The sequence below is a fragment of the Capsicum annuum genome, chromosome 7 (genome assembly GCF_002878395.1).
Source record: "Capsicum annuum cultivar UCD-10X-F1 chromosome 7, UCD10Xv1.1, whole genome shotgun sequence".
In the NCBI taxonomy this organism is placed as follows: Eukaryota; Viridiplantae; Streptophyta; class Magnoliopsida; order Solanales; family Solanaceae; genus Capsicum; species Capsicum annuum.
The window spans coordinates 203,672,474-203,691,934 of NC_061117.1; the positions used below are offsets into that span (position 1 = coordinate 203,672,474).

The 19,461-nt window shown below is 30.2% G+C and overlaps 1 protein-coding gene across 1 annotated transcript; it reads left to right on the top strand.

The window, feature by feature from the left end:
- Positions 1–516: 516 nt before the first annotated feature.
- LOC107855007 (photosystem II repair protein PSB27-H1, chloroplastic) lies at positions 517–1,409 on the top strand. The gene has a single exon (XM_016699983.2). It carries the CDS (start codon positions 776–778, stop codon positions 1,295–1,297), a length of 522 nt encoding a protein of 173 aa, XP_016555469.1. The 5' UTR covers positions 517–775; the 3' UTR covers positions 1,298–1,409.
- The last annotated feature ends 18,052 nt before the right edge of the window (positions 1,410–19,461 follow it).

A 19,461-nucleotide genomic window follows, 5' to 3' on the forward strand; every position in this document is an offset into this window, starting at 1 on the left:
TAGGGGGAGTTAATACGCACTGTACTCTTTTTTCCTTACGAGGTTTTGTCCCATTGGGTTTTCCTTGTAAGGTTTTTAATGAGGCAGCCGAAATGCATATTATTAGAGATGTGTACTCTTTTTTCTTTACTAGATTTTTTTTCTACTGGATTTTTTCTAGTAAGGTTTTAACGAGGTACATTATCTACTAATTAGACATTCAAGGGAGAGTGTTATAAATGTATTTACATTATAGTGAATATCTATCAAGATCTACTTTGATATCTATTAGGATTTGAAACATACGTCTTTTACTCAGACTAGGAGTAAATTTCCCTATAAATCGAGGAGTTTTGTTCATTGTATTTACAATCTTAAGATCTCTTATCCCTCAAGAGAAGAAATAAGAATCACTCTCGCTATTCTCTCTACTCTTCTTTTTTATTCTTTATTATTTTATAACAATTCTTTTTTTAAACGAAGGGAGTACTTTTTATTCTTATACCATGTCTTTTTTGTAAACTATTTTTTTATCGTAAACTAAAAAACCTATAAAAAATACTTATCTCATCTCTGAAAAGTATCACCAAATGTCCAGGTCACTCCCATATAATCATACTACAATCTAACAATACCTTTTCTCATCCATAAACTATATATCTTGATAAGATGATAAGACACGTGGCACGAATCCCACTCATCTCCATCTCCATGCATCACACAAAAACTACAACACTCTCTCTTACCCAAAAATTTCTCCTTTCTCTCCAAATATACCAAAAAAAAAAAAAAACAAATGGCTTCTTCTCCAACCCTAATCACCCCATGCACCTCAACCCCCAAACCCCTCCTCCCCCCTACCCGATCAAAGCTCACCACCACCACTACTACCACCGCCGCCGCCGCCGCCACCACACGCCGCCGTGAACTCCTCTCCCTGGCCACCGGATTCCTCCTCACTCCGGCACTCCTCCTTCCCTCCACGCCAGCATTCGCCGCCACGGACGACGAATACGTAAAGGAAACATCGGATGTGATTCAAAAGGTAAGATCAACTCTCAACATGGATAAAACCGATCCAAAAATAGCGGATTCAGTAGCTGAGTTAAGAGAAACTTCGAATTACTGGGTAGCAAAATACAGAAGAGAGAAAGCTTTATTGGGCCGGGCTTCATTCAGGGATATATACTCGGCCCTTAATGCTGTTTCGGGCCATTATGTTAGTTTCGGGCCTACTACGCCAATTCCAGCTAAGAGAAAGCAGAGGATTTTGGAAGAAATGGATACTGCTGAGAAGGCTCTACAGAGAGGAAGATAAAACTTTTGTGTACATGTTTGCTAATATTTTTTGGTATGATGATTTAAAGTTTCTATATTTATTTTTCTGACTACGAAAATGAAATTATAATGATGAGGGAGTTGGATTTCAAGTCTTATTAGTATTTTCTTTATGTTAATGATAAAACCTCATGTCGTTACATAGTAATCGCTCCGTCGGATTTTAGTGGAACACATTTTATTTTACACAATTAAGAAATCATAAATTGAATAACGAATTTTACTATTTTACCTTTTATCCATATTAATGATATACATTGAATAAAAAATGGACAATAAAATTGTAATTATTCACATTTAATGTATACTATTATTAGTTACAGTGGTAAAATAGAAAAAAATAATTAATTCTATTCCGATTTAGTATATGATCATCTAATATAAAACATTTATTTTTAGTAAGATAATCAATTAAAATGAAACGAGACCGAAGAATAATGAAACAATAATGAAAATAGTTGTAGAATGCAAGTTAAGTTGTTAGTAATTAGTATTAAACTAAGTAAGAAGTTCAAGTTTAGGAAATATTCTTAGTTTGTGCTCGATAGAATACAAGTTAGGCTTTATGCTTATATATTCTAGCTTGCATTGTGTTTGGTACGTCTTTTGAACTAGTGTTTATTTGATCACTTTTTAGTTATGTAATTGAGAAACAGACATAGTAGAATTTCAAATTTGTTATAAAATAAAATAACGGAAGAAACTAAAAAAACAAATTGTGAGACTTTTTTATTATGTATTGTTCTGCGTACAAAGTGAAAGTAACCACATGCCTTATATAGTCAATTCTGCCTACACTATAATCAATTAGAATTGATTATTTTTGCACAATGTTGAAAAAGGTGAAAGACGTCCACACTGTTGAAAAAGGTGGAAGACACCCACACTAATCTAATTTTTTAACACTCCCCCTTAAATGTCTAACCCAAAATAAAAAGAAACTCTAATATTATACTCCCTTCGTTTAAAAAAGAATGACCTACTTTGACTTAGCACAAAGTTTTAAAAAATAAAGAAAACTTTTGAATCTTGTGGCCTTAAATTAAAGTTGTATCAAATATACCAAAATGCTCTTTAATCTTGTGGTCCTAAACATACCATGTAAAAAGTTGAAATTAAAGTATTGTAAAAAAAAAAAGAAATGTGTCATTCTTTTTTAAACGGATTAAAAAGGAAAGTAGGTCATTCTTTTTTAAACGGAGGGAGTACATTTTTTTAACTGCCTCATTAAAAACCTTATCAAGGAAAACTCAATGGGACAAAATCTTGATTAAAAAAAAAGAGTGCAGTGTGTATTTACTCCTCCTGATTAAAACATCACTTAACATCTCGGAGATGTCGCATCTCAATATTGTATATTATCTTCTCAAACGTTGAGGTTGACAATCCTTTGGTGAATAAGTCTGCTAAATTGTCACTTGAATGAACCTGTCGCACGTCGATATCACCATTATTTTGGAGTTCATATGTGTAGAAAAGTTTTGACGAAATGTGCTTCGTTCTATCTCCTCTTATGAATCTACCCTTTAGTTGCGCTATGCATGCTCCATTATCTTCATATAAAATCGTGGGTACTTTGTTGTATTCCAGAGCACATTTTTCTCTAATAAGATGTATCATGGATTTCAACCACACACATTCTCGGCTTGTTTCATGAATAGCTATTATCTCCACATGGTTTGATGAAGTGGCCACAATAGACTGCTTTGTAGATCTCCAAGATATGATAGTACCCACATATGGATACATAGTATATTTGAGATCGAGCTTTACGTGGATCAGATAAATATCCTGCATCAGCACAATCAACAAGATCGGGACTGCAATCTTTAGCATAAAATAAGCCCATATTGGTAGTCCCTTTTAGATACCACAATATGTGTTTGATTCCATTCCAATGCCTCTTCGTAGGAGCAGAACTATACCTTGATAACAAATTAGCAGAAAAGGCTATATCAGCCTTTGTAGAGTTAGCAAGATACATTAGTGCACCGATTGCACTAAGGTACGGTACTTCAGGACCAAGAATTTCCTCATTCTTTTCTTGAGGTCAAAATGGATCCTTAATCACATCAAGTGATCAAACAACCATTGGAGTACTTAATGGATGTGCTCCATTCATATAAAATCTTTTCATAACTTTTTCTGTATAGGTAGATTGATGGATAAAGATACCATTTGTCAAATGTTCAATCTGCAAATCAAGACATAATCTGTCCTTCTAAGATCTTTCATCTCAAATTTCTTCCTTAAATAATCAATTGCCTTTTGAAGTTCTATTGGAGTTCCAATAAGATTTATTTCATCAACATAAACGGTAAGTACAACAAACTCCAATATTGTTTTCTTTATAAAAACACATGGGCAAATTTCATTATTTATATAACCTTCTTTAGATAAATACTTATTAAGGCGGTTATACCACATACGTCCAGACTGCTTCAAACCATATAATGATCTCTCCAATTTAATTGAATACATTTTTCGAGATGCCTTATGCATTTTATATTCTTGAAAAATTTTCATATATATCTCATTATTAAGTGATTCATAAAGATAGGCTGTAACCACATCCCTCAAATGCATTTCAAGCCTCTCATGAAAAGTGAAACTAATGAGATAACATAATGTTATTTCGTCCATAACTGGTGCGTATGTCTCTTCATAATCGACAGCAGGCCTTTGTGAAATTTTTTGTGCAATAAAGGTGTGCCTTATATGGTTGTATTTTATTTTTCTCATTTTTTTACGCACAAAGACTCATTTATAGCCAACAGGTTTAATACCATTGGGTGTTTGAACAATAAGTCCAAAAACTTCACGTTTGACAAGTGAATTCAACTCACATTGAATTGCTTCTTGCCATTTTGGTCAATCATTTCTTTGTCGACATTCCGCGATCGACTGAGGTTTGAGGTCCTCGTTATCTTACATGATTTTTGTTGCAACATTATATGCAAATACATAGTCCACCACTATTTTGATCGATTCAAATTAGTTTCACCATCACTTGTATTTATGGATAATTCCTCATTTTCTTGAGGTTCGGACTCATTGATTCCTTTAGGGGTATCAAAATTGTTCAAATCTTGAACTTTCATATGAGATTCTTTCGTAGTGTCATCTTGACCATTTATTTTTCTTTTTCTAGAATTTCTATCCTTAAAATCAGCTAGTCTACCACGCTTCAAGCGTGCTTTGGACTCATTAGTCACGTCACTAGTAGATGGTCCTACATGAACCTCAATTCGTATTGGGACATTCATTGCAGGAATATATGATTTTACAATCCTTTTTAAATCTGTAAATGTGTCTGGCATTTGATTTGTAATTTTCTGCAAGTGAATTATCTTTTGTACCTCTTGCTCACAAATAGAAGCATGTGGATCAAGATGAGACAGTGACGAATTTTTCACAAAATTTCTCTTTTGATCACATTATTTTCTTCCCCTAATTTGGGAAAAACATTCTCACCAAACCAATAATCTGCAAATTGAGCAGTAAACATATCTCCAGCCAATGGTTCAAGGTAGCGACTAATAGAGGTAATTCAAAACTAACATATGTTCCTAACCTTCTTTGGGGGTCCATCTTAGAGCATTATGGTGGTGCTACAGGCACATACACAGTATATTTAAAATTTCTCAAATGAGATATATTAGGCTCTTGACCCAAAATTAACTGTAACGGAGAAAATTTATGATAACTTATCGGCCTGAGACGAACAAGTGTTGCAACATGCAAATTAGCATGACCCCAAATAGAGGTGGGCAACTTAGTTTTCATAAGAAATGGTCTTGCTATCAATTACAAATGTTTAATTAATGACTCAGCAAGACCATTTTGAGTGTGAACATGAGCTACAAGATGTTCAACTTTTATTCCAATTGATAAAAAATAATCATTGAATACTTGGGATAAAAACTCTGCAGCATTATCAAGGCGAATAGACTTCATCTGATTATCAGGAAACTGTGTTCGTAATTGTATTATTTGTGTCAAATTTTGCAAATGTCAAGTTGAGAGATGACAATAGGCACACATAGGACCCTCTAAGAAAAACATATATTAACACCATGAAATATCGAAACGACCCACAAGGTGGGTGAATAGGTACACAAATATCCCCTTGTATAATTCTAAGAACGCAGGGGATTCAATTCCAACTTTATTTGGTGATGGCCTCACAATTAACTTGCCTTGATAACAGGCAATACAAGAAAATTCATTATTTGAAAGAACTTTCATGTTCTTTAATGTATGCCCATTTGAATTTTCTATAATTCGTCGTCTTATCATTATAGATCCAGGATGTCCCAATTGATCGTGCCAAAGTTCAAAAATATTAAAATTAGTAAACTTTGGGTTTACTATATAATGTGCCTCAATCGCACTAATTTTTGTTCAATACAAGCAAGAAGATAAAGCAGAAAACTTTTCTATAAAACATGTCTGTCCGGAGACGTTCTTGGTAATACCAAGATATTCATGATTCAACTTATTCATTGTCTTTATATGATATCTATTTTCACGGATATCTTTAAAATTCAACAAGTTTCTCCGAGACCTAGGAGAAAACATAGCATTATTTATGATGAGTTTAGATCCCTTAGGTAAAATTATAATGGCTCTTCCGAAACCTTCAATCAAATTAGTACTACCAGAAATCGTAGTAATATTTAAATGAGAAAAATATTTCTCATTTTTAAATGTTGTGTGTATTGTACCAGAATCAATTAAACAGATATCTTCATAATTGCATAACTTGCTTTAAAAATTGTTCATATCTTCAAATAAAATGACATACAAAAATTAAATATATATTAATGATGGACAAACTACAAAGTCAACACTAAGTAGTATAATAAATTCGAACAATTAAATAAGTGATGTTCACTTTTATGTTAAGTATTAATAGAAAGTCACAAGTACTAAGATTCCTTTTTTTCACGTACTTGTTGAGAAAACAATAATAATAGTTAGTTCATGTTAAAGAAAACTTATAAGTAATTTGATTTAATATTTCTTACTAAACATAATCCAGTGAACTATATTTTATGATGTCCAAATATGCAAGAATTAAAACAATAAGATAACGAACAATTTTTTCGTAAGAAGATAATACATTGCAATATTAAAATGTGATAGGAACAAACGAAAAATAAATTACGTCACGTCCACGATAACGTCCACGTCCATAGCCAGATCCGTGATCCTTTCTAAGCCTAGCATGGTGGGCGTAGACCTCATTCACTTCAGGAAATGGTGTAGATCCATTAGGTCGAAGCTCGTGATTTTCATTAATAAATCATTATTTTGTTCAGCCACAAGAAGGTGAGAACTTAGTTCAGAATATTTCTTGAAACCTTTCTCTCGATATTGCTGCTTCAAGAGCAAATTCGAGGTATGAAAGGTGGAGAGTGTCTTTTCCATCATATCAACATCAATAATAATCTCTCCACATAATTTCAACTGAGAAAATTTTTTGAACATGACAGAATTATACTCATGAACAGATTTATGTCTTGAAATCTCAGATGCATCTAATCATATCGTGTTTTTGGATGTATGACTATTTTTAGGTGGTCATACCTTTCTTTTAGGTTATTCTACAAAACAAGTGGATCCTTAACAATAAGATATTCAATTTTTAAAATTTCGTCAATATGATGACGCAAAAATATCATGGCCTTAACACGATCTTGATTTGATTCTTTATTTTCTTTTTAATGGTGTCTCCAAGATTCATAGCATCCAAATGGATTTCAGCATCCAATATCCATGAAAGGTAGTTCTTGTCCGAGCTTTGAAGGACAACAAATTCAAATTTTGTAAGATTAGACATATTAAAAGAAAGAGAAAAATAATACCTTAGCCTTCAAATTTTGAAATAGCAGAGTCTCATGCTGATAACGTGTTATAAAATAAAATAACGAAAGAAACTAAGAAACATATTGCAAGACTTCTTTATTATGTATTGTTCTGTGTACAAAGTGAAAGTAACTCATAGGCAAATTCTGTCTACACTATAACCAATTAGAATTGGTTATTTTTGCACAATGTTGAAAAAGGTGGAAGACGTCCATACTGTTGAAAAAGGTGGAAGACATCCATACTAACCTTATTTCTTAACAAAATTCATACAAAACTTAGTTGTGAATTTCATGACTAACGACAAGTGAACAACTATTTAATTCTTAGCTACCGCTAACATACTATTTAATGTTTAGCCAATTATTCTGGGTCCAACTTCAAGCAATTAGAGAAGAAGGAATAAGCAAGGAGAGTGAGAAAGCAATATTAGCAATTAGAGGATAAGAAGGAATAAGGAGAAGGGGAAAATGTCAAATCTAATAGTAGTAAAATCAATTTAATGTAATTTTCTAACAGTTTGGTGACTGAATCTTTTAAATGGCTATCCGTGCACTTTTAGAAATTTTCACCTTTATTGATACATCTGTTTATTTCAATAGCAACTTATAGTCCTTTTAGAAAACAGTCTAAAGAACTCTTTTGAGCAAACTAAAAATATTTATGAGAAAATGATATACCACAGTCTGAAATTTTATATTTATTTGCAATGTTGTAAATTTTATCGGGTAGAGAGGTTGTTTACGATTGACCCTCAGTTATCCTTCTCCTTCATTCCAAACATATGGCCAACAATAGAAAGTGAGAGTGATCTTAAGAAGCCCAATATGTGAAGCACATGAAAACCCATTTTAGCCCAATCCAGTTTTGGGTATGGCATTTTTAAGGGAAAAAAACATTGTTTAACCTTTTTTTTAAAAAAATAGCCCAAGTTTGAGCATATGGACAAAAAATGTCCAGTCAGAAAAAAGAAGTATAAATAACATAAATATCAACCCTTTTGGAAGTAATTATACTTTCTCCCACTTTTTTAATTACTTTACTCTCTTTCCCTATTAATATACATAACATAGCTGACATATACATAGCATTCTGTGTATATGTTGGGATTTTTGTAATATGTTTAGGGAATTGGAATTTTTTGTAATATTGGAAACAAAAATTGTGTATTTGTGTAATTTTTAGAAAAAAGAATCTCACTTTATGGCCATTTCCTAGTCTTTCTCCATTTGGGTCACTTTGAACCGTGTAGTTCAGATACAGTTCATATACAATATTGATATAATCTTCAACTTGGGTCATTCAGCCCTTTTAAAAATATTTCAGATTTTTTTTTGCTACAAAATTTTTAACTAAAAAATATTCTGCTTTTTTTTTATTGTTTAAAAATAAAAATTAAATATAATTATATAAAAATAGTATAATTGTTATATAGAATATGTATCCATATAAGATATATGTATAAAATATATAGAAATGTATAAACATTATATAAGTATAGTATAAAATGTGAAAAAAAAGTACAATTATTGTATAAATTGTATATCAAAACTGTATAATTTTCGTATAGAATATTTATATGTATAAGATATGTATAGAAATTATATAGAAGGTGTGTAGAAACGGTATAGAATAAGCCAACAAATTGAAATGGCTAGAAAGTAAAATTTAAATTCCATGATCATTTTCATAAAAATAATTTAATTTGAATTGTCGTTTATATTCTTTCCCCCATTTCTAAGGCTCTGTTGAATTAAATAATGAAAAAGGACATCCATCAGCTATTTTTTTAAAAAATGGGCATTTGATAACTTGCCAAATAAAAGCCAGTCGGCAAGCTATTATCATTTAGTAGCCATTGGGCTAGTTTGACTCTCTCCTTTCTTCTTGGGTCATTTCGGCCCATTTCTTAAAATAATTTTTTTTTAATTTTGTTTCATTCATTTAAAGATAAATGATTCATGTTTGGGCTATTTGACATGAAGTTATCAGTCGGTCCAAACAAAATCAAAAAATAATCAGTCGAGATTGTATTAATATGATATATGAATTGTATCAACATGGTGTAAGGAGTGTATGAATATGGTACAAGGATTGTATCAATATGATATAAGAAATTGTATTAATATGGTATATATACTATATAGAATGTGCATAAAAACTATGTAATAGTCGTATAATGTACATATATATGATGTGTATAGAAAATGTATCATTGTTGTATAAGATATGTATAAGTATAAGATGAGTAAAGAGCTTATATAATTATTGTATAAACCATGTATCTAAATAATTATTGCAACTAAAGATTGTATAAAATGTGCGTAGAACTATATTATTGTTGTATAGAATATAATTTCTTTTATATAATATAAATAAAAATTGTATCATTATTATATAGATTGTTTACAAGTTATAAGATGCACGTCTTTATGCTGTTAAAAAAAAAAAGAAAAAAGAAAAATATGCATGTTAGGATAATTACGTGCTAAAGTAATTGACACTAGAAATTAAACAGTAAACTAAGAAAAAGACCCCGAAAAAAAAGGAAGAAGAAGGCAGTAGCGGCCGATGAAAAGGCCGAAATGACTATCTTTGAAAATTGCCAAATCAATGACTATTTCGGTGAAAATAATTTGGGGAAAATGACATTTGTGTTCTTTCCCCTTAAAACATTTTGTTTGCCAACTCAATCCAAGAAATATATTTTTCGCTTTTATTTCCACCTCATACTATTATTATTTTGCTAGCATATCTTATTCTGCAGCTGTATTACTACGTTGTTACTTTTACTCTTACCATATTGTTGTTGGTACTTTTCTTTTACTGATATTTTCATTTGTTTTTATTTCAAATTTATCCTCAAAAACAATTTACTTTGAGCCAAGAGTCTTTTCGAAGACAATCTCTTTTCTTCATAGGATAGGGTAAAATATATGTACACCTCGAATCCCCCTCGTGGAACCACATTCGGAATGTTTTTATATTTTTGTTGTAGAAAAAGCAAGAATCTGATCAAAAGAATAATATTGTAACATCTTTGTCGTGGCATGTAATTATATGAAATGTGATTATATTGCAGTCAAGGATTCGTATCTTACTACACTAGGAAAATTATTAGCAGATGATTCCAATTCATATTGCCAGGCCAATTTTTTCTTCTTTTAAAAATAAGAAAGAACTATGTGTAGTGTGCAATTGTTTATTAATATTAAGATTCCTAATTTAGCACTTGTAAGTATCAGTGACAAGTGAAGAATTCTCTTATATATACAGTTAATGACTGAAATAGTCACTCAACTTATCACGTTTCTCTCAAAGTCATTTAACTTTATTTCTTACTTTAAAAGTCACTCAACTTAGGATTCTTCTCTCAGAAAATTACCCAACTTTAATTTTTACTTCAAAAGTCACTTATCTATGAATATTTTACTTATAAAATCACTCAATCTATTTAATTAATTAACTATTAATTAAAATTTACTAACATGAGATTTTATTTAAAATCAAAATTCTAAAAAAACTAAAAAATCATTTGAACCATATTATTACATATTCTCATGTTTACTTTATAACCAGCTGAAGTTTTAAAATATCATAAATAGTTTATATCAATTCACTTATAATGTTAATACTAATTTTTAAGATTTTCAGAATCATATTAATTTAGCTGATTAGATTTAATTAACTTTCAACGTGATACTTATTTATGAAATTAATTTTTCAATCATAATTTAATTTTTTGTATTACCACTTGTATAATATACAAATGCATCAAATAAATACAATGAATTTTATTCCTAATAAGTTATAAAAGGGAACGTTATAGATTTTAAACTAAAATGATATGATATAAAACATTAGCAAATGTTATTAAACATTAGTAATATCATAATATATACACTATAATGAGGTAAAATTAACAACAAAAATTGTACAATTAAATGATTGTGATTTTAGGATATTAATTGATGATTTGTATGATTATATATACTTTAGAGCATAGAGTAATTATTGGAAATTTTTTTTACAAAAAATAATAGTAAAATCAAAATTTTAAGAAATTGAATAAAGAGATATTCTTTTAAACCATTTAAATGAATTTTGGATGGGGGTGGGGGGTGTGGGGCATTAAATTGATTGTTTAAATGATTTTTTTTATTTCTTAAAATTTTTATATTAAATAAAAATTTCATGTTAGCAAATTTTAATGGAAAAAATTAATTAAATAGTTTGAGTGATTTTGTAAGTAAGACATTCATAGTTGAGTGATTTTTGAAGTAAAAAGTAAAATTGAGTGCCTTTCTGAGAAAAGAACTCATTGTTGAGTGACTTTTGGAGTAAGAATCAAATTTGAGTGACTTTTTGAGAAAAAAGTCATAAGTTGAGTGACCATTTAGGTTATTAACTCTAAATATAAATGCCAAAATAAGATCAAGATTCGTCATTTCAAATATTAACTCTATATATATGCAACATGATTTTTAGCGATGCATATTGTATTCTGAACCCCTTCCACTACTCTAGCGGTATGTTTTCTAGGAGGAGAATTTGAATAATAATTTATCAACAGAAATATTATAGAATCCTTGTGGCATTCCTTTGTATTACTAGTTAATTGGAATTAGCAACGTATAACTTAAAAAAATAACGAAATAACCTACTTCAAACAATAATGGAGATATATAAAAAAAATCTAAATTTTAGATAGTGTAATATTAAACAAAATGTTACTAAAATTAATTAGTGGATAGTGACTTGGTTAATACACCATGCATGAGTTACTGACACCATCAAATCTTCTATTTTTCTTAGCAAAATGTAGATGCTACCACAAAGAGAATCAGTAAGAATCAATTTTATATTTCTATTATTAATTCATTATTTCTCTATCATTCGCATCTTTTACTAATAAGATTTTCTTGATGGAACTGAAAGCAACGTCTTTTATAAGTGGATTTATTACCCCAAATGTATAGAATTGTTGTTCTTCAATATACTATGTATTTTCTCCAATGTGATGCAACCAGTCGCAGACCTAGAAATTTTACACAAAAAAGTTCAAGAATAATGGGTCTATCGTTGGATTTTAATAGCTGCGTTAGGTATTCAGTTAGCTACACCAAAACTGGTCAAACCTAAAAATGTTGGAACAATCCATATTTGGTATTTGAATCAATGACGACGTAAGCAATTTTTGTAAGTGATGCTCTCGTCACCATACAAAAATGTTCTTTTATATTTTGGTAATTCAATAATCTATATAAAATCAAATTAAAATAATTTATTTTACTATATTACATAATGCAGAAATATAATAAGATTATTGAACCCCTTGGCTCTACAACAGCTATTCAGGCCCTTTGTTGCACACTTGCACTAGGTCTCCTTTGATTTAAAATAGTTTTGATTTCCAGATAAGACAAGATAGAAATAAGAAAATACCCATATCTTCCTTTTTGTTTCCGGTATTCATACTAAAAGTATGGCATATATGATGTTGCATATCAACAAATTATAGTTAGCAGCTATAACAGACAAAAAAAAAGTATAGGTTTTTGTACGTCTAGCATTTTGAACTTATCAAGGAATCTTCCATTCAAATTATAGTTTATTATATCCAGTGGACACACCGCCCACCGTTGGGACGAGCTATTTGTATTTTGGTCTCCTTGCTTTTATTCACTTCGCTAGGACAGGACTTTAATTTTGTATGTATATGCTAGGTTCAATTTCATTACGTACATCTAATCTACACATCACGAGTTATAGCTATGCGCGCTATTGCTACTAATCATGCACTATAATTCGATAACGAGGGGTTATTCGAATGCTAAACATTCTCACCTCCAATTGTAAGGTCATGGGTTTGAGTAGTTAAGGGGACAAAAATGGTAAAAGCTCCTAATTAATTATGTTGGAGGGGTAAAAAAAAGTGCGTGCGTGCGTGCATTACATTAAGTATTAGACTTACTATAATTAAGAAATTAAATATAAATATTCTAACTAAATACCATATTCTAGAAAAATGGTACATATATTTATGTGGTAGCATAAGTCTGAAAGAGCCAGTGGTTTTGTTCCTGCCTACTTTTTCATTCTCTTGAAAGACGTGTTGTAATTTAAGCAGTAATCACGCCATGATTGTAATTTGTAAAGTTAGGTTCTGCATGCCAAAAAAATGAAATTGTCAAAACCTTTGAGATAAGATGGATTGGGGATGCAGTAACAAAAGGTCTCATAGTAATTAGCAGCCCATAATAATACCCATTCAACAAATGCAAATTATAGTCAAGTTAGGAACCATATAATAATATGATAATAGTCAATAATTTTACTGTTCCCTTATCTGAACTATACATAGTTGTTCAACACAAGTTATAACATTACAAGATCGATCCTGAGCTAGCCTTGATAAATTATTTCAAGTTTACTTGTAGATGTTATACTAAGTATGAACTCTGTTTTGAGGAAACTCGCTCATGTTTTGGCTATTCTATATTTGCAGCCTGTAAATTTGGCATGCATGTTAACCAAAAAAAAAAAAAAAAAGAATTTGGCATGCATGGAAGTAATATTACTCTCCCGTTTCTTTATTTATCCGTCTTAATAAAAATAAATATTTAATAATATTTTTTTAATTTAAAGGGTTAATATATAATTTATTTATTTATTTATGTTCATTTTATTTCTAATATTAAAAATTATTGATTATTTAAAATATTATATTTATTATATGTAAAAAATATAATTTTTTTTCTTCCTTAAGGTGTGTATCAAATAAGTTTGTTAAACAAAGAAACCATAGGAGTATTATTTTTCTGGAGTAATAGATTACTAATTGCTAGGGACCTACGTGGGCCAAAAATCTTAATATATGTAGGAATCCTAAAAGAATATTCTCATATCATATGCTTTTTTATTTGGGTAAACATATCATACGATCTCATTTGGACGATGGAACGAGACAAAAAATAGGTAATCATTACTCCGACTTCTATAAGTTGTCGCGTTTATTAAAATGATTCATCATAATATTTTTAAAAAATTAAGATGAAATGATTTTTTGTCCTTGATCATATTCAATAAAGAGATCATTAATGTAGTGAAAACTGAAAAGGAGAGCAAAGTATTCTTATATTTAGATTTTAGATTAAAGAGTAAATAAAAATAATTTAATCAAATTATTATTCTTTTAGTTACTACTTTTGTTAAGGGGTGTGTGAAAAAATGATAAGGAAAAACGCACAGAGGGGAGTATATTAATAATTAAAATCACAAGGTTTTACATCTGACTAAGCTATTAATCACTTCATATTGTCGATCTTGTTCTTGTATATTGAATGTGAAGCAAACAATTTATAAATCAATTATGTGGAAAATGTAAAATGATTCCCAGAATTCCAATTTCAAATCATATGATTAGCACACTGCGTGTACACTAGTTAATCGTTTTTTGACTTAAAAATTGGACAACAATTTCAACTTTATCCTAAAAAGTTGAACGTAATTTCTTAAACTAGATTAATGCTTTACCCCATTTTACGGGCCAAAACCATCAAATCTTTTGGCTATGTTGTTGAAAAAAAAATCCTACTGATGTCACTGTCCAAAAAAATAAAATTAAAAATTATTGGACGTAAGTTAACCAAAAACAAAACGTAGAAAAAGACAATGTAATATAGTTACTGACATTTAAATGAATGGACATTATGATTTGATTCATAGTTTCATACCATGCAAAAAAGGAAAATTACATTAATTTCTCATTTCCTTTTACTTATGTATTTTTGATTTGACACTTCTTTTTGGAAAATCAATAAATAAGTTGATCGTTTTACTGTATTTGCATATACTGATTATAAAAAAAAAAGGCTATAAAAAAAAAAAGGAAACTCAATACATTAAAATTCTTGTTATGCATGAAATTCGGAAAATGATTGAACCACAAGAGTCTATTGTCCGCAGTCTCACCTAACATTTTTACAAAGAGCTATTTCAACAACTTGAATTAATTATACTTTTTTAAAAAAGAAAAGTTTGAATATAATTACGTTTTAGGTCAATATCAAAAAGAAATAATAAATCTATCTTGATATGTCAAAATAGATAAGTAAAAATTATAATTGACAAACAAAAAAAAGGTGTAATTCTTGGGATTTCTTGAGGAAATTTATTTCTCAGTTGACTAACTATTGCTCCATTTTATATGCAGTCGGACTTCTCTAAATACTTTCGTTATTATCACATTTTATTATATTATAATAGTTTTCAGTGACATAATTTTAAAAAAATATCAAAACAAATGATATACGTATATAAAGGTTTGATTATATTTTGTACTTTCATTAAGGACACGGTTTGGAACCGTGCATGTGTCCCTACGTTATTAAACACTTTTTTTTTTTTTTAAATGGGGTTAGGGGAAGGGAAATGGGAGAGGGAATTACAATGTGGAGAATCAAACGAAATGGGAGAGGAAATTACAATGTGGAGAATCAAACCCTCACTAATAAGATGGAAGTTCAGATAACTAACCAACTAAGGTACTAAGATTTTCCCTTAAACACATAATTTGTGATAATGATTTTATTGTTATTTATCTAAGACCCGTTTTTATGTGGCAAGTTTTAGTCCATTAGGTGAAACATTCTCAACAAGATTTTTTAAGTAATAATAATTGACTAAGGGTCGTTTGGTAGAGTGTATTAAAAATATAATGCATGCATTAGTTAATTGTTTGATATCATAACTAATACTTGTACTAATCATATACTCTATTGTGTATTGAGGTATGTATTGGTAATACACACCATTTTTCATGTATTAGTAATGCAAGATCTTCAATAGAAGTATTAATTTATTAAATGATATTATTACCCCTTAAATTATTTATTCTGATCATCATTGTAAAATATAAGTGGCCAAATCCTCCTGATCATTTAGCCGGAGAATGGCCCAAGACCATTTGTATTTATTCACCGGGGAATGTCCTGAAGTATCATGTACCCGAAGGACGTTTGCGGTGAAGGCTCGAGGCGTTGGGTAAAGCATAGTCTAGGATTAGCTCAGAATAGGATTACATTTCCTCATTTTTCTATTTTAGACTGTATAATTGGATTGGACACTATATTTTGGATTGTTTTGTTTTGTTTGTTTGATTGATTGTTTTGATGTGTTTTTGTGTGGTTTATACATTCGTCGTGCCAAAATAGCCGATATGCTCCACAAAGCGACCATGATCGAACCACCGGATCGAGGGGTGTCTAACACCTCCCCCTCGGTCAACAGAATTTCTTAACCGGAATCTCTGTTCGCAAACCAGTTTTAAAGAATCAAACAGTTTTGAAAAGGATTACAAAGGTGACTTGGCACACCGAATTTATGTCAAGCGACGACTCTAAATAAAAAATGTAAATAATCCTTTTTCAAAATAAATTTTCATCTTTTGTCACTTTGATAATAAAAATCCTTTCAAACTAAAAATCATAATTTCTTTTTATTAAAAAAAAGGAGTGTGACAAATTGGAAACAGAAAATATACAAAATCAATTGCAGGTAAAAATAAGTTTGGAATCTCATTTCGTTACATCATGAGAGAAGAACTTCTTTTTTTAGGAGAGTTTTTTTTTTTGATTCACTATCTGATATTCATTTTAGAACTCAATTAATTCAAATTTGCATCAAAAAAGTTTTATACTTTAAAGTAAAAAACTTTCTACCAATGACAATTTTAACTTTAGAATTCAAATCTGAAATTTATGGATAAAAATGGGAATAGTGACACCAACCATCCATTACAACCTTTAATTTGGTGGTATTATTTTATTTATTGAGTTAATATTTCTCTCCCTTTAGCTTTTTATGTGATTCTCATTTCTAAGATTATATGTAACGTATATATCGTGGTTAGGGATGGAACGTCACTCAAACTTAAGAGTTACTTGATTTTTCCCCAGAAGAAACAATAATTAATTGGCCATATCAAAAGGTAAAACATTGTTAGAAGCGAGACACAAAAATACAACTAAATCTTGATGAATTTTGATTACTAATTATGTCCTCAAAATAATATGTACGATGATTTGCTAATAAAACGATGGAATATTTCTTGAGTTCATATTCAGAAAGAAAATTAAGGTCCCAATAAAATATCCAGAAGAAAATTTCTCTGAGTATTTGATTCATAACATGCAGTTACCTGTTATAGGCAAAGTCCACTTACATACATGCCAGAATTTAGAAAAGTTGGAGTATTTATTTACTTGTTCCAACTTCCAATCAAACAGAAATATTTTTTTTTCTTCTTTTTTCTATTCACTATATGTAGTTGTTCATTACTTCATTGATTGAAAATATCGAACTCTGAATAGCTATTTTCTGTTCATAAACAACCAATAATATGAACATTTACTTTTTGCACATTCGTTTTCACATGTTATTTAGGCTTGATTTGGTAATGGACCAACACCAACCTGATCCAATTTGAACAAAATATGATATCATCAGATGGATTTTCATTATTTCTTGTTTAATTTAATGCCATCAGTCATGTTCAGATACAAATTAAAATTAAATATACGAAGAAGGTATAATGCTTATTTAATGTGTCGCGTTTAAATTATATATATAGTTAGTATAATTTTTTTAACAATAAAATCAGGTTGCACCAAAAAATTTATAAGTGAACATTTTAAAATATGAGATTTATAATTTTAAAAATAAAATTAAAAAACTGCTACAGTTAATAAAAGAGTATATAGAGATTAATCTAACTAGTGCATATTCTAAATGTGATGAGTATTTTTAGCCTTTTCTATGGCCATGTCTACTTCATATCCCTCTTGTAGGACTTCTATATTCATAAACGCGCTTTTGGTTTCTATATTACTTTCTGTTTCATCATCGTCTAAATTCCTTTTGGTTGTGTAATTATAATCTGTAAACCTTATCGAAGTTTCTCCCTGAAATTTTTCCTTTTTTTTTTTTTTACTTTACCCTGTTCATCTCTTCCTCTTAATCTATGTTCTTAACATCGTACTTCTTTAACCACACCCCAGAAAATTTTTTGGTCTGGCCGCTAACACTCGTCCTTTGTCTATCTGCAGACTTATTGGACTATCAAGGCCAGAATTCCTAGGAATTTACAGGTTAATCCATTGTCGGTATTAAGAAATTAAGAGGCTAACCATATACTAAGGGTAAGAATTTTATAGACAATTTAATTTACATGGTTCTGCAAAAAACTATTTAAAACATACATATAAGAACATGAATATAAATATTTTTATGGGGAAAATATGAAAATAAGAACTTAAATGAAGTAACTAGGAGAGAGGTTTCCCTTTCGGGAACCCCCTAAAGATTGAATAGAAAAACTTGAAGCTTTAATTAAACCACGATGTTACAAAGTTTATACAGGAAACACTGGGTTAGACAAGTTTTTTGGGAGGAAAGGTTTTAAACATTTTAAGGGAATTTGGAGGTTGGGTGATTTCATTCTACTTACTTACTACAACATGTGTGCCTTTTATAGGCAGAATGTACATAAAGGAGTGGTTCTAAAAACTACTACGTGGCCGCAACATAATTGGCCGACACTTTTAGATAAGGGATAAGAAAGAAAACTTTAATAATGCAAGTCGGGTACGCTTTGGGCCCCATCGTCACATGCGTTATTAATTTTCTTTCAAAACTTATTTTGACGCGTGCTTCAACAGTTTTTCTTTCTTTTAGAAAATAGTGATAAAGGAAGCACTCGAACTGACTCGGACTATTACAAGACATAAAGTGGGCATCCCCACCTGACCATACTAGCTAATAATACAAACTGAGACAACTGTAGTGTATCTTTACAGCTGTAGAGTATCTTTACGTATCCAAGTTAGTTGTGCAGGGCTATGGAGTCGAAGCTCATGCCTGAGTCGTCGTCTTCATACGGATCCTGGGCATCCTGGAATTGTGATATGCTATCTTCTTCATTTGATCTTGCAGAATTATTATCTGTATTATTTATTTCTGGTACAGTGCTATCCGGCTGTTCATCTGGTAGTCCATCTGGTAGTCCATCCATATATTTGTCTTGTGTTTGGTTACTAAAAAATCTGTCTAGTGTCTGTTTAATTATTGTCTCTATTGTCTCACTTTTTCTCTTGGATATTAAAGTCTTTTTTGAAGTCTTATGTCCAGATCTTATTTTAGTTTTTGATGAAGAGCAGCCTTCATCTTCACTTTTTGGCAAAGTGACAGCCATGAACGGATTTGATTTGTCTT